General features: G+C 34.3%; 1 protein-coding gene across 48 annotated transcripts in view; it reads right to left on the minus strand.

Moving 5' to 3' along the window:
* Positions 1-17,755, minus strand: part of RIMS2 (regulating synaptic membrane exocytosis 2) — an 821,964-nt gene that overhangs the window by 2,807 nt on the left and 801,402 nt on the right. For all 48 annotated transcript variants that reach the window (XM_043983649.1, XM_043983450.1, XM_043983385.1 and 45 more), the window contains 3 exons: positions 4,777-4,918; positions 1,933-2,045; positions 1,503-1,604 (listed from right to left, as the gene is read on the minus strand). In XM_043983649.1, the coding sequence (XP_043839584.1) occupies positions 1,503-1,604; positions 1,933-2,045; positions 4,777-4,918 (357 nt within the window). The remainder of the gene's footprint in view (positions 1-1,502; positions 1,605-1,932; positions 2,046-4,776; positions 4,919-17,755) is intronic.

Genomic DNA, 17,755 nt, shown 5'->3' on the forward strand with positions numbered 1-17,755 from the left:
ATAAGTTTAGAACTAATTACATTTCCTATTTATCCCCAAATTATCTTGCCTTATATTCATTGTGCATATAGGTCCTTAAGCAAAGGATGTGTGTGATATGTTTAAGTTAAGTTGGAATGAGTCAGGTAAAAATTGTGAATGTGTAAATTGACATTTCCTCTATAACAATAAAAAATTTCAACCACTGGGGAAAAAAATAAGAATGTAGCACATCAAATAATTTTAGAAAGGCTATGTGATAAATGGTATATATCATAATAAACATTTTAAATAGACTTCTAAGTAAAAAGGTTAAAGATCACTAAGTCAGTGGAATATCTTACTATGAGCTATTATCATTAATAATTTAACTGTCTTTCACTAGAGACATCATTATCTTTTCAGGCTGATTGTGTATTTTATGCATAATAGTAAAGACATTAAGACATTAAGTGATATTGAAATACTAAATGTCCTATCAGTAAATACTTTTACGAAAGAATCTTTCTGTGTTTGATTTTTCTAAATTACAGAGAGGGACACTTAGAGTAGCTTTCATATCAGTCACATTCTTAATGTATTTCTAAGGCCCATATGTTTCCTTCATTATAAAATCAAGCTCTTATTGAACTTAATGAGGGATTTTCTTCAGAGCACTAATTAATGAGAAACTGGCCTTTTCATATACAGTGTGACAATATAAAAATTAAGTAATCTATACCTTCAGCCTTAATATATCCCCCAGACATCCAATTGCACATTTCAAAAAGTTGGCAGGGTATAGATAGAAATGAAAATCTTGCCTCATATTTGGCTGAAAATATCAAGGCCATTTGCTGAGAAATCCCTTGTTCTTCCCTCCTTATCTCAGATAACTCACATGCCTTCTGTAGCTTCACTTCTGTCTCACATGTAGAAATGTATATTTTCCTTGTTAGGGCAAATAACATGCATACAATGTCTCATTCCATCCTGTACTCCCAGTATTACATGCTCCAATCTGCTCCTTATCTCCCATAGCTAATTTACAAATTCCATGGTTCTACTATGTCTTTTTCACATCCATATTCTCCTTTACATGACCACTACCAACACCTTAGTTAAAGTTCTTATTAACTCTTACTTCAACTTTGATAATGACCTTCTTATTGTTCTTTTTATTTTTAGTTTCTTCCCTCTCCAATATATTTGAATATGTGCCATTTTCCTATTAGATTGTAAACTCCTTGAGGGAGTTTTACTTGTTTCCACTGTCCTTTCACATAGTAGATAATGTACTCTTTTTAAAATTGAATTTCAAAATGCATCACAGAATTTCAGCAGCTCTCATTTTTGCTTCTATTTAGTTTAAATGTACAGAGTTAGTAACTGAACAGAGGTCTCAAAACATCAAATATTTTTTCAGTTATTCAATGAAAACAAACCCTCTTAAAAAGGAAGGAATAGACAAGGCATATGTGGACAGTGCTCTAATAAGATAGAAAAATCTCCAAAGGGGCTAGAAAATGCTCTTCAGTTCCTACCTGGCAGTGTTTTTGAACCTGGTTTTACAACAAGGCCACGGGCCCGAATTATTTCTACCTCCAATTGTCCCTTTTTGTCCATCATTCCAACCTGAATGTCACCTAGAGGTAATAAAAAAGGGCATTAGCATCCAAAAGTAATCAGGGAGTTTCACATGCAGATCTCTCAAGTGAACACTGTTTAATTTGCCATTTGCCAATATACTTCCAGACATTCATTCCCATTTTTATGTCCTGGATTCCTTGTCTAAAATGATACAATAAACAAGTATAATTACTTTGAAATGTACTCCTATTTTTGTTCAAGTCTAAAGCATTTCAAATAAATATGAAATTGAAAAAAGGCCCTAACGATTTTTTGAAATGGAGAGAATGTGACTTAGAATAACATTATAATTTACCTATATAATCACATAACAAGGATACTCACCCATAGCTGGTGTAGCCAATGTCTGACGCCCAACTAACTGAGCTGGACCAAGGCCATCCAGAAAATCACTGAACTGGCTATCTGAGGCCAATCGAACACCAGGGAAGATCAAACTAAGAGGAAAAAATATAAACAAGCTTAAATCCCTGTTACTTCACTCAAAGTCAGACAAATATATTTTAACATGTTTCTCCTTGAAACTCCTAAAACAATCACTGTCTATAATGACTCATTTGGCATGTCACAGACAATCTGGTGCAATCACGAGTTATTTTTTTTTAATGTGGTTGTCTTATCTTCCCAGGTACATTATAAGCTCCTCAATGGCAGGGAATCTTTTTTGAATTGGTTTGTACACCCCCAGTGTCTTTTATAATGCTATAAACATAGAAAGCAGTAATGAATCACACAGTATTGAAATGAGACAGGACCTGTATCGCTTCCTAATGCAATTCATATCTGAAAATGAATCATTACTGCAAAATATCCATCAAACATGCTTGTTTAGCCTCTGCTTGAAGATGTCTCATGAAGGGAGAAATCCATTGCTTTCACAAGGTAACCCATTCAATTTTGGGATAACTCTAATTGTTCAGGAAGTCTTTTCTTATATCAAATCTAAATTTGCCTTTCTGCAACTTCCATCTACTGCCCACTGAGGGCAAACAGAACGAGTCTAAACCCTTTTTTATGTGAGAGCTCTTCAAAGACATGGACACGACTATTATGTCTTATGGTTAATATATCCAGTTTATTCAAACTGATTCTCATGTGGAATGGACTTGAGGTCCTTCACCATCATTGTTTTTCTTTTCTGGACACTCTCCAGCTTACCAGCTTCTTTCAGAACTGAACACAGTATTCCACATGTAATCTGACCAGAGTAGAGGGCAGTGGGACAATTATCTCCTTCATCTGGAGCACTGTGTTTCTCTTTATGGAGCCCAAGAGGGCATTCCATTTCTGGGCTACTATAACACAATGCTAAATTATTCTGAGCATGCAATCTATAAAACCTTCGATTTTTTTTGGATGAACTATTATCTGGCCATAACTTTCTCATTTTGTCTTTGAGAAGCTGATTTTTTAAAATTAGGAATTTTTATTTTACCCAATAAATGACAATTTCTATATGATTTTCTATACATCTCTGATTCTCTAGCAACCCTTTATTTAGACCACAACCAGTGCCCACTGCAGACTATTCTTTTCCTTTAGCTGTATCTTTTCCTTCCCAGGCTTTAAGGCTCACCTAAAGATTCATTTCTTTAGACTTTCTAATCCATTACTATCTTACAAGACTTTATCCAGTTAACCCTATCCTTTGGTACATATTCCAAGATCTATCTATGTATGTTTGTGCTGAGTCCATTTATCTGGTCAACACAAACTTTCCTCATAAGCTGTGATCTTTCGGTGAACTAGTAATATATCTAACCTAAACTATACACCATTTCCCAAATTGTATTATTGTGTGGTATATCTTTACCAGTATATTGGTTAACTATATCTTTGCTTCTTCTGTTGATTGTGATGCTACAAGAAGATCACCTGATTTCTCTTTTCTTTATCAATATCCTAGACCCATATTTTTTTGTTAACCAACATTCACTGACAAATTCTTTGACTATTAACTTGCTAGTAATAATACTGCAAAAAAGAAGCCTTAAAGGTGTTCAATATGTAAGTGAGTATGATACGACAGAAAGAGAGAGGGCTAGGAATAAGGGTAGATTTGGGCTGGAATCTGACCACCAACACTCACTAGCTGCTGGTAAGTCATTTCATTTACCTAATTTCAGTTTTCTCATCTGCAGAGTGGGAGTAATAATATCACTTAATTCACAAGGTTAGTGTGAAATTGAAGTGAGATAATGCAGAGAAAACATTTTTATCTCCTTAAAATTCTATGTAAATGTTGCCTGTTATTATTCATCTTTTTCAATAATTAGGTTCATTAATGGCAGATTTGTTTAAAAGAAATATTAACAGGAATGTTTCACCATTCTCTTCTGGGATAATATATTTAATTGATCATAAATCAGGGCATAGAACAAATTTAAGAATTCCAATAACATTTGATAATTTTACAAAAGCCAGGGTGACAGAGTATGCCATAATTTTTGGGGGGGAGCAGGAAATAGTACCAACTATTCTTATTATAAAAGTTTAATAAATGCTCTCTTCTAAAAATTAATTACATCTGGCTAACTAAATGATATGAACTGCAGTTCAAGGTGGGAAGCAAACACACACCTAAACCCCACTTCAAAGGACTAACTTCAGAGTTCTGAGGGGATATAGCTGTATTGCTCTAGAGATTAGTCTTGTTAGAGCAAATGGGGGGTGGTTAAAAGACCCTCAGAGTTTACATGTGCTACACATACAGACACACAAACACAGCATGATGTGTTGAAAAGTTGGGGGGGCAGCTAGTGGCACAGTGGATAAAGCACGGACCCTGGATTCAGGAATACCTGAGTTCAAATCAGACCAGAACCTGCCACTTACTAGCTGTGTGACCTTGGGCAAGTAACTTAACCCTCATTGCCACACCGCACCAAAAAAAAAAAAGTAAAGGAAAGAAAAAAGCAAAAGTAAAGTTGGCCACTCTGCCCCCCGCTCCAATATGCTCTGATGTGAAAAGCCTGGCATGCTATATTAGTAGCAGAAACAATAAAAACCCTTTTCATGTTATTAGCATATGAAAATAATTGGAAAACTGAGCTTCAGAGCAAGTTAATAAATTCTCCTGCAACAAGTACAAAGTCTGAGACAGAAAATTGTTCCCGCAATTTTGAAACAGACAAGATGATCCTATCCTTGCTCACACAGTTCACTCACTTTCCTTCAGAACTATAGCTGTTCATGCTTCCATCCGTAGATTCACGGCTTGCCTGTCGAGTCATCCAGTTTCTCATTTCTACTGCCAGGCCAGTTTCTGTACTCCTCTGGACAGTACTCCTTAGTTTTTTGCCTCCACCTTCTATATTAACACAAAACAAAACAACAGCAGTGGCATAACTAATCTGTAACAAAAAGAAGCAGTAAAAGTACTTGAGATCTCTTTATGAGAAGAACTACATAAATACAATGCACCATTATTATTAAGATAGAAAAAGAAAAGGTGTTAAAACAATGTTTGCTGTGTAGGAAGGAAGAAAAAAAAACCCTAAGAAATCTTTAAAATGGAAGCAAGATGCACAAAGAACTATTATTTTATTCCAGGTTATTTATGACAGCACACCAATTTTTAGTATCACAAACAGAAAAGATTCAATTTAAGTGAAATAAAAACATACTTTGTTTCCAGTGAGATTTTAAAATGCTTTCTCTACTTATTTATCACATGACACCTTTTTTCTTTTTGTCATAGAGAAGGGACAAAGCTGAACTATTAAGGAAGGTCAGATACTGAATAATTTCCAAATACTTGTCTTTAATTTTTATAGCTAAATGTAAAACAGGGAAGCTTCTCTATTTAGTAACAGTCCAATCATTTGTTATAGGAGAACGAAGATGATAATTTAAAAATAATGGCAAAGTCTTCCATTCTGGAGGATGAAACTCCAGTAGTGCCATATAAGACAAGACTTTTTTTTTTTTTTAAAAAGGGATAGGACAAAAACCAACTGAAAAAATCTGTCTTTTGTTCCTAAAACAGAACCAACCATAACATGCTAGGAGAACAGGAACAAAGAGAAGTGAGGCAGAAAGACAATAAAGTAAAAGTGAATTTTGTGAACATAAAGGCATTTGGGAAAATGATCATTTTAGGCTCTTAGAATTGTTGAATTTGGTCTTTTTAAATAGTTATGTTAGGAATAGCAGATAATTATGTTAAATAATGAAATCCAAAGGAGCCTTATTTTCATTTGCTTGTAACTGGCACTTTAATTAACAAACCTCTGCTCCTCTATCTCAAATCTTCCTAAGTGTTTTTACAGGCTCTGTATTTATGCTTGAAATAACCTCTCTGCTCCAATGGGCCCCATTTTGTCCCTTACTTTCTTTAAAAGATAGCTAAACTAGGAAATCTGTCAAGGGAAGTTAATTCCAAACATTTACTCAATATACACACTTGTAGGGATAAATTCTATACAATTTACTCACCTTTCTCTCATATAACCATATCTGTTTATTTCCAAATTTGTGTCTATTTCCATGTGTATTACAATCAAGATCTTTAAGTATACTTTCTAACTATCTACACTAATGAAAAAACAAGGATATTAATATAATACAATATCAAAAAATCATAATTCTGGAGCTAGAAGTGACCTCAGACGCTATCAGGCCAGTTGTATCATTTTACACATGGGGAAACTGAGGTCCAGGGAATTTAAGTGACTTACCCAAGATCACACAGGCAAATCAGTAAGTTAAACAGCATTTATTAAGCACTAATATATGCTGGGGTCTCTACTATGAGAAGCAAAGACAGACTAAGTTTAACATTCTACTGCATCGCAGATCTCAATTACTTACACTTGTTGTTATAAGTATTTGAATAAAGGCAATAACTTTTACTGTACGAATTGACCTCAAATTTTTTAAAAATAAAGTTATGCTATAAACCTGTCATTTAAAAGAAGAGCTAAGATAACAGTTTATCATGATCTTCTGAGAAATTTTTCAAAATCTCGTCCTAACCCCTGCTTCAGTTATTCCCTAAGAGCCAATGCATTTTAAGAATAGATTAAAAAACAAGATGAAAAATAAAAGAAATACTGGATGATGGGAAGTGGGACCTGAGTTGGCACTTGACAGTATGTGGATCAACAGAAGATATTTCAGGAGAGGAAGTAGCATAAACAAAGACACAGAAGTGGGCCTGAACATGGAATACAGAGGAGGCTGGGGAAAGATAAACCTAATTTAAACACTGGATGGATAGTAGAAGATAAGGTTGGTCAGGATAAATGGGATTCAATTATGAAGGGCCTTAAATGCCAGAATAAGGAAGGGAATTTGGGGGTGGAGGAGCAAGAAGTAGAATGGAAAAAAAACAAAAACAAAAAAACTTTGTTTTAGGGAGACAGAAGTCCTGAGTTAGCACTTAGGCTCACTTATAACTTGTACAAGTCATTTTAATTCTTTGAGGCTCAGTTTCCTCCTCTGTAAAATGAGGATAATATTATTTTTATTACTTACCTCATGGAATAGAAGTGAATAAAATGCTTGATGAATCCTACCATATTACATAAATATAAGCCATTCTTCATAATTATTATTTTTTAAATATTCAAAATAATTGATAGCAAACATGTTGTACTGATATTGGCATAAGGACTATGTCCCATATAGACATTTATATATTCTAAATGTATGCTTCATTCAGTACTAGCAGAAGTGATGTGAAACAAGTTAATTATCTTGACACTGTGAAAATTAACTACTAAAAAATTAACCGGGGCAGCTAGGTGGTGCAGTGGATAGATCACCAGCCTTGGATTCAGGAGGACCTGAGTTCAAATCCGGCCTCAGACACTTAACACTTACTAGCTGTGTGACCCTGGGCAAGTCACTTAACCCCAATTGCCTCACCAAAAAAAAAAAAAAAAAAAGAAAAAGAAAAAGAAAAAACAATTAACCACCTTCTTAGAATATATATAATTAATTTTGTAGACTATATATTTGCTGAGTCTAATATACTGGTAGCTTCATAACCATACCCTACTTTTCACTAACATTAATAGTGCTAGTGTTATACAGATGATAAGTTCCAAAATACATTAAAATGACATAGAAATGGATCCATGATCTCATTGATGTAGGTTCTTCCTCCAATGGGAAACTGCAACCCTTTCATGCCATTTCGTCCTGTGTGATTTTTGTCCATGTTCTTTCATAAGTCCTCCATAAGGGTTTTCCTCAATATGCCTGAGATGTTTACTGGTTCTTTTATCATGAGTACCACTGCAGCACTCAGTCTTTCCATTTGTTATTCATTGTTTTTCCTATAGGACAATTCCATCTTCAATGGAACACTCTCAGGGTATTATAGAGCATTTTCGCACAATGCTATATTGATAGTATGCTATGGCCTACTTGTGCCCATAACCATTTCAGTCCCTTCTCATTTCGAGACTCAAAACACATCTTTAGATAAAATGAGATTTGTAGGTTCTATTCCATATACAGAAGATAGTCACTTTAAAAGGATTCACTGAAATTCTGCAGAAGATACAACACTTGCCCAGTAAATATATAAAATAACAAGATATGTTTATCCTATTTTTCAATACCAAAGCCTTTTTTTTTTTTTTTTTTTGCGGGGCAATGGGGGTTAAGTGACTTGCCCAGGGTCACACAGCTAGTAAGTGTCAAGTGTCTGAGGCCGGATTTGAACTCAGGTACTCCTGAATCCAGGGCCGGTGCTTTATCCACTGCGCCACCTAGCCGCCCCAATACCAAAGCCTTTTGATTACATGAATAGCAAATGTTAAATCCAAATTCAATTCATTCTAGTAATTTTTACCTAATAGGTGAAAGGATTCGTTGCACTATTGTTTAAAAACATTTTGCTACCAACAACTACTGAACTTTGTGTCTATTTTCTCATTTCTACAAATTTTTTATGAGATTTACTGATTCACATACGGAAAGGTACCCAGACAAAGGTGTAAAAAGATCATGATGGTAGGCTTTTCATAAACAATATTCTACAAGAAATCAAATCACCAATTCATACAATGGAATCAAGGATATAGAGAACACAAGATCCCACTCCGCTTATTGTGTCTTAACTATGAAAAAAAACCAAAACATTTGATTAGTAGAGTATAATGGTACCTTGAAGGATATCTTCCAACAAGGTATCTCATAAGAATATGTCCAAAAATTTTTGAAATAAGTAAAAAGAGACAATATTTTGTTTGAACTTTTGTTCAATGTCATGACACTTCCTGACCAGTTCATTAACCTTGAATCCATGGACACCAGCATTGCATCTCATGCCTGAGTGAAGCATAATTAAAACACATGCTTTTCCCCTAAGGCACATTTCAGATTTCTTACCCTTAGGAACGCTAGACAGTACCATTTTACTACATTTGGATGCCATTTTAAGCAGTGAAATCACCAATAAAAAGACCAAATAATATGAAAAACAAGTCAGTACATAAATTGCAAAAAGGATAATTATTTACAGTATGGGAGGTGAAACAAGAAGGCAGTATTGCCTTGTTTGACCTCAGCTGAAGATGTGTGTCAGGTGTCTCAAATGTTTTGCCACTTTGTGCCAGTCCATAAACTATCATGAAAACACTACAAATACTGGTTTCAAGATTACAAATACATATTAGGAAATAGATGAACTTGCAAATACAAAATTTATGAATAATGAAGATCATATGTTAAAAAGGTAGAAAACAAAGTGTAAGGGTCAATAGTTGTTTATATTAATAAGGTCTGATTTTTTTCCATGCCTTTGGAATATTTAATAGAATAAAATGACAAAAATAGACACTATATCAAAAGTTATGTGATACAACAAAAATACTACTTAGAAGGCTTCTAAATTTATATGTTTAAATGCTTTCATCGACAAGAAAGAAGCAGATCAGTAAACTGGGCATATAATAAACAAAACAAAACAGGAAACATAGAAAAGCAAGCAACCAAAAAAACCTCCAGCAAAACACTAAAGCAGAAATATTAAAAATTTAAATGATTACTAAAAATAAAAAAAAAATTAAAATGGATTTGATAACCCTAGAAGCATTTTTATAGAAACTAATAAAATAGTTAGTTACAATCTTATTTAATCTTTTTATCAAAAAATAAAAGGAGAATTAAAAGAATACAAGATTTTTTGGTCCAATAACATGCCAATAAAATTGATAATTTAGATCTGACATCAAATTTGAGGCTTCATGGTATCTTGAGAAACTCCTCTACCTCCCAACTAGATTAAAATGTAACTGGGAAATGTTTAACCAAATAAATTAAATAATACAACATAGATAATGTTAATTTGTGGTTTTCTAAGTCAAAATATAGCTTTGCACAGATCCATTTCTATTTGAGTTTGGCACCAATAACTTAGATGACATGGATGGATATTTACAAAAATATTACATATCCAGGTAAACAGAATAACTTGTATATATAAATAACCACATATCAAAATAGAAAGAAATTGAACAAGTCATAAATGAGCTCCTAAAGGTATAGAAAGAAACCAGTAGGGGGCAGCTAGGTGGTGCAGTGGATAAAGCACCAGCCCTGGATTGAGGAGGACCTGAGTTCAAATTTGGCCTCAGACACTTGACACTTACTAGCTGTGTGACCCTGGGCAAGTCACTTAACCCTCACTGCCTCGCCGAGAAAGAAAGAAAGAAAGAAAGAAAGAAAGAAAGAAAGAAAGAAAGAAAGAAAGAAAGAAAGAAAGAAAGAAAGAAAGAAAGAAAGAAAGAAAGAAAGAAAGAAAGAAAGAAAGAAAGAAAGAAAGAAAGAAAGAAAGAAAGAAAGAAAGAAAGAAATAGAAAGAGAGGGAGGGAGGGAGGGAGGAAGGAAGGAAGGAAGAAAGAAAAAAAGAAAGAAACCAGTACAAGATAATTTACAAGTGAATTTTATCCAGTATTTAAGAAGGATAAATTCTAATATTAGGAATAGATGAAGCAGAGATGGAAAACTATGGACAAAAATATCCCTAATGAATATCAACATAAAATATTTAATAAAATATTAATACCAAAGAGGCTGTAGTAATGAAGTAATAAGATTATATGCTATGATAAAGTTAGATTTTTCCCAGGAATGCATGCAACATTCAAAATAAGGAATCTATGAACATAATTAGTAGTCCACATTGGTAATAAAAATGATTTTAAAAACTCACATGATTATATCAATAATAGTTAAGAAAAGGACATGTATTTTTGTTTTTTTTAAAAAGGCATACTAAAAAGCTTAGGAATAAATTATCTTTTTCTTAAAAAGGTAAGTAGTATCTATCTTTTTTTTTCTTTTTTTTAGTGAGGCAATTGGGGTTAAATGACTTGCCCAGGGTCACACAGCTAGTAAGTGTTAAGTGTCTAAGGCTGGATTTAAACTCAGGTACTCCTGACTCCAGGGCAGGTGCTCTATCCACTGCGCCACCTAGCTGTCCCGAAGTAGTATCTATCTTAAGACCTAAGGCTAGAGGTCTTTCTAAAAGAAAAGTCAAGGTTAAGACAAGGATGTTCATTAGTACCATTGCTACAGGGTGGGCCAAAAGTCATGATGGGAAGTCAATATTTAATAACTCCTTTATTTTTAATTTAAAATACCACAGTATTATATACAGTATATGTAGGAAATAAATTTACATTATGTGTGAAAAATCAAATATCATAAATGGCAAAAAATAAAGAAAAAATAATTTTCAAAAAGTTATTAAAGCATTGTGACTTTTGGCCCACCCCATATTTAACATAGTGCTAAAAATACTGGTTATAGAGAAAGGCAAGGAAAAGGAAGTAGAAAAACAAAGAGAAAACTAAAACTATCACTTTTTTGCAGATGATATGATGACCTATCTAGAGAACTCAAAAGAGTAAAAATTAATTGAAACAATAACTGCACAAAGTTATAGGAAATAAAATAAATCTACTTAGCTAGACTGATTTAAAAGGGGGTGGGTGGGCTGAATATCAGCTCTTCTATATATTGGCAATGCAACATAGCAGGAAGTGACAGGAAAATTAGGGTATTTGGGAGTATAGATACTAAAATACACAGAGGAATCATAGACATATAATTATAAAACACTCTTTTCAAAAGTAAAGGCATACCTAAATCACTGGGGAAATACAAATTATTCAGGATAGGCTAATCCAAAAAGATACAGAAAACAAATAACTACCTAAATTGATTTACTTATTCAGAGCGATACCAATCAAACTACCAAAGGATTATTTTATAAAGCTGAAAAATGTTCTTCTGGTATCATAAAGGCTAAAGAATCTTAAGGGAAATAATGAAAAAAAGTGAAAGAAGGGAACCTAGCAGTATCACCCTCAAAATAGACCAGAAACTTTATTTGGTACTGGTTAAGAAAAATAGAAGTTAGTCAGTAGAACAGATTAACTCTAAAATTTATGGAAGCAAAGAATAACATAGCGTTCAATAGGCCTAAGACCATACATAGCTAACTAGGGTAATGACTATTCAACAAAAATTCATTCATTCCCAATTCTGGGGAGACTGAATGAAGTCTGGCAAAAATTAGATGGAGACTAATATCTCATATGGTATATCAAGAGAAGCTCTCAATGAATACATAACTTTAGACCTAAAAATTAACATAATTTTCAAGTTGGTTGATCAAGGATGAAATTACCTCTCATCTCTAAGGATAGGGAAGGAGTAAATGAACAAATGAGGAATTCGAGGATAAGAGAAAATAAAATGAATGATTCTGACTATATAAACTTTAAACATCCTTGCAAAAATGAAACCAGTGCACCTCAAATCAGAAGGCAAACAGGTAATTGGAAAAAATCTTTTTGTAATGTTTCTCCACTAAAAGTCTTACATCCAAATTAGTATTGTTACAAAAAATTAATAGCTTGTTTTCAAAGGAAATACAAATTAGCAACAGCTTTGTGAAAATGTTCTCAATCACTAAAAATTAGAGACACACAAATGAAAACAACTCTGAGGTTCTACTTCACCATCATCAGATTTACGACAATTATAAAAAAAGAAAAAAGACAATTGTGAGAGGGACTACAGGAAAATAGTTACATTAATGCATGATTGGTGTTGTAAATTGGTTAGGAAGTTCTGGAAAGCAATATGGAACTATGCCCCCTGTAAAAAAAATATTAATTTAACTTAATCTGAAAAAAATTATATAATTGGACTTACATGAAAAATTATAATTGGGCCGTAAGTCCTGCTGCAGTCACCATTCAAATGTAAGAATATTTTAAACTAACTTGTCTAATTTGGGGGACTAAACTAATTGCAGGGCCTAATTTTATTGGAGGACTAATCTGGGGACTTTTGACTGGCTGGCTATCTGACTGCTATTAATTTCCTATGGGCCGTTTATAAAATTTCCCCCACTGCTCTGGTCCCAAGTTGATAAGCAAAAGATTAAGAAGCCTCTTAATTAAATAATCAAAGCAGAATTTATTTATAAAAATTAATGTAAATGATAAGGGTTAAGAAATGCAAATTATACAACCTGTTTGCTTTTAATAAAATAAGGGACTCTCTTGCCTTAGGGTATGCTCCAGCTTTCTCCAACTTTCACTCCTTCCCTCCAACTCTCCTTTCACTGCTCTGCTCCTTTCTTCTAACTCCAAGCCCCTTTCGCTTTGTCGACCCCCCCTGAAAAGCCCCTTAGCGTCCTCACCTCTGTTGCCACCCCCCTGGCATCTCTAGCATCTCTGTATTATAGCCCTTCCTCACTTTCTCCAACCTCCTGTATCCTCTCCTGTTCTCTTAATCTTCCTGCCTCTCCGAACCTCCATACGTCTGCCTCCCTCAGCGTTTCTACTGTCCCTTTTTATTAACTCTCTCAGGGGAACTCTGGGGCTGGCTGCCCCCAGGGCCAGCTGAGCCTGTGCTCCCCAGGCTGAGCTGGAGGGTGGATGAAGCAAACCCCAGTGTCTCTGAGGGTTTTCGTGCAGCTCCCCACTGTGAGCACAGGCAGCACCGTGGCACACCTGTGGCTCGAAGTTTTCGGTCTTCGCAGCTTAGCCTGGCTCAGATGCCCCGCCACAGCTGAAGCAGAGGGGGAAGGGCCCTAGCTCCTCTTACACAGAAAAAACCCCTGAGGGCCTAAGGCTTTTTAATCTCATCCCAGAGGCAGTGTCACCAAATCAAAATAAATTTCCATACCCCCAAATCACTAAACTGTGTATAGCAAGTGGTCCAGTGATATCACTACTAGGTCTATACCTCAAAGAGATCAAAGAAGAAAAAGAAAGAAAAGAGGAAAGGAAAAAGAGACAGGGAAAGTATTTTTCATTTTCTTTGAGATTAATTTAAACATTATCTTTTACATGGTCTTTCTTGATCATACCTGCTAATGTACATGTCTCCCAAAATTACCCTGTACCTTTTTTTGGCTTATATTTCCTATATACTTATATCTGTAGACATTGTATAATTTGGTAGATTTTAATTTCCATATTTCTTTTTTGCTTTTGTATCTCCAGGGATAAAATAGTAGCATATAGTAGCTGCCTAATATTTGCTATTCGGGCAGCTAGGTGGCACAGTGTATAGTGTACCAGGCCTGGAGTCAGAAAGATTCCTCTTTATGAATTAAAATCCAACCTCAGCCACTTACTAGCTATGTGGCCCTGGGCAAGTCACTTAACCCTGTTTGTCTCAGTTTCCTAATCTGTAAAATGAGTTGTAGAAGGAAATGGCAAATCACTCTAGTATCTTTGCTATGAGGTCATGAAGGGTCAGACATGACTGGAAAATGACTGAATAACAATGATCTTAGCTTATTTATTGGTCAATTCATCTTATCTAATAGATATTAGTGTTTAAACTGTAATTATTTCTATGGTAGTTCTTTTACAAATGCTTATAATGAGGACTGGAATTAGAGATTAAGAAATATCCCATGAAATGAAGCTTCTTGTTGTCTTTGGATATATTATAAAAATCAACTCTTTTATGTGCTTTTTCAGAGAAAAGTTATGACCCATGTTTCAGTGTGATTGCAAATTTCTTTTGTGTACTGGTTTTGTTTGTAGTAAGGCTGTAAAGATTGATGTAAGATCTTCCAATAGTTATTGGACAAAAGCATATTTGGAGAATCAATAGCCAAATTAAAGTTTGTAGACTCTCCAAAAATCATATGATTCTCAGTACCATCTGCCCCTTTATCTCACACTGTCTCCAAAAAAGTAGAAGAGGCCCTCACAGGATGGAATACTTTTATGCATTTTATTTTTGGTCCATGTATTGCCATAGCCAAAGAAATGATCCTCAACTGGCCAGGCCACTGTTGATGAGCCTCTCTGTACCTAATTACCTTGGCTATTCCTCAGAAAGCAGACTCAGTCTGTTACTGGGACCATATTTGAAACCTTTCCAGCATTGTAGAATTTCCCAGAGCTTATGTTCCATTGGCACGGTCTTTAAGAACCTTGGGTTACTTCCATGCTGAGATGAGGCAGCAGAGTAGGATTTTGTGAAGCCCAATATCCCCGAACAATATTTGAAAGCCAAAAATGTAGAACAACTTCAAACATTATTAAGTCACTAACCAAGCTATTTTAGGTTCCTTGTGCTTTGTCCTCTTGGAGAATAAAGGACAAACAACAACATTGAGGAGGGTATAGAGCCAGAGTATCTGTAATAAAATCCTGGCTCTGCTATTTGCTAACCTAGGTAGCACTTCTTGGAACTCATTTTCTTAATCTCTAAAATGAGAAAGTTAAATTAGATGATTTCTAAGATCCTTTCCAGCTCTTAATCTAATGGGTCTGCGTTTGGACTACCTGTATATTCGTGAGTTTTATGATAATAATTAAAAGCATGAAAAAAATTCTGACTAAAACATTCAAATTATATTCACAACGTATATATTATTAATATCATAACTACAAACTGCACATGGAAAAATGATATTTTCCAGATATAAAACTTTCATCACTGCAATTGAATTGTAGTAAATATTGCATTAAAGAAAAAAATAACATTTCAGGATTATATCTAGATCCCTGGTTTCAGCCTAAAACCTATGTTGAAGAAATCTCCTCTAACAATGTAGATCTATAACTTTTTTTTTGGTGAGGCGATTGGGGTTAAATGACTTGCCTAGGGTCACACAGCTAGTAATTTTTAAGTGTCTGAGGACATATTTAAACTCAGGTCCTCCTGAATCCAGGGACAGTGCTCTACCCACTGTGCAACCTAGCTGCCCCTAGATCTATAACTTTTACAACTTACTACCTTAAGCAGTTCTTACAGATTACTAAGATCATTTTTTGGGGACACAATTTCATGAAAATGCATCAATGGTGTAAAACTGCCACAATTCAGTAAAAAAAGCAGTATAAGTAATTGGAGAGAAATTGCAAATTTATGAGATTTTCATATAGAATTTGTGCTTTGAAGAATGGAAACAGCGTCCTCACTTATTCATTCATTTAGACATTTATTGTATTAGTTGATATTGGTATACAAAACAGTACTTGTTCTAACAGAGTTTATGATAAAAATGACTGATGTTTATATGGTGGTTTAAGTATTACAAAATGCTTTACATACACTATATAATTTAATCTTTACAATATCCCTAAAAAGTAGTTACTATGGGTCTTATCATTTCCATATTACACATGGGGAAACTGAGACTCAGAGAGGTAAAGTAACTTGCCCACCATATTGACACAGCTAATAAAGAAAGGAACAGGATTTGAACTCAGGTTTCCCCCTACTCCAGTTACAGTGTTTGTTACCTAACCAAACTGTTTCTCACTCTCAAAACCCAGTATTTCCTATAGAAAAACCGAAGGATTGAATCCTAATGCTATTAAGTCCCTCTTTGCAATTTAAAGTCCAACCCTAGAATCTTCTTAATTTTCAGAAATAAAAGAATGAAAATAAAATTGCTCAAAAGTGGCAGAAAAAGAAATATTAACCATCCATTTATCCCTGAAAATTTATCACCTGTAGGAATATGTACTTTCAGGTATGTAGCATGAATCCATTGTCATTAATGTCCCTGGGGTTACTAAAATGTAATGAGCAACTTATACCAAAGTGGACATTTGGTTGTGCTCATCAATGTTTGTCGTAATAACCATTAAGTAGAGTCACTGAAAATTTAACAGTAAATCAACAAATACAGAGCACAATTTGGTAATTTCATTTATACTGTCCATTTATGCTTAGAATTTAAAGTAATGGAAACTGGCAGCTGATTTCCACAGGTCTTCTGAGGTTAACTGAAATCAAATCACTGGACAGTTGCTTATGCCACTGCTAATGGAACAGAAAACTTCAAGTCAAGGTCACATATTAGATTCACAAAACAACCAGTCTATTATCTTTTTTATAAAGTTGTGCCTCTGTCTTTCCACTCCTTCCCTCCCTTTTTTCATCCCTCTTACCATTTTTATGATGAAATATTTTAAACATTCTGATCCCTTAAAAATGTATCCATTAAATACCCTCACTATGAAAGAAGGACAAATTAAGAGTAAGGTGAAGATCAAAATTCTAGTCCTGGTCCCACTACTTAGTAATCATGTGACCTTTGACAAGTCTCTTCATGTACCTGAAACTGTTTCTTCACATGGAAAACAAAAGTCATAGAATCATAGACCTTAAACTGAAAGAGAACTTATTCCACTGAGTCCAACAACTTTCATTTTACAGATGAAGAAACGAAGGATGAATGAATGAAGATGATGAAGCCTAGGAAGGCCAATGCCTTGGTCAAAGACAATAGTTAGGGGTCAGATTTCAGGTCCCCTGACTCCATAGAGAGTCATCATTCTATCATACTATGGTGCTTACCCTCTGTTGTTTAGAGGGCTTTTCTGAGGGTGAAATGAGATATTAATAGGAAAGTCCTGAAAATTATAAAAACTTTAAAATTACAAATTATAATTATAGAAACTATATAATATATATTATACAATATAAAACATTATGTTTATATTTTGTAGTATAAAAATATATGACACATTATATCTAACATATAATAATATAATTATAAATTATAAAATTACAAATATGAGGCATAGTATTTAGGGATACAGTACAATGTAGTAAAAACCCACCAAAACCGGATTAATAGACAAAATATCTTGGTTCTAGTCTCAGCTCTGCCACTAACCAGTTGTGTGACTGA

This window comes from Dromiciops gliroides, chromosome 1 (assembly GCF_019393635.1).
Source record: "Dromiciops gliroides isolate mDroGli1 chromosome 1, mDroGli1.pri, whole genome shotgun sequence".
Taxonomy (NCBI): Eukaryota; Metazoa; Chordata; class Mammalia; order Microbiotheria; family Microbiotheriidae; genus Dromiciops; species Dromiciops gliroides.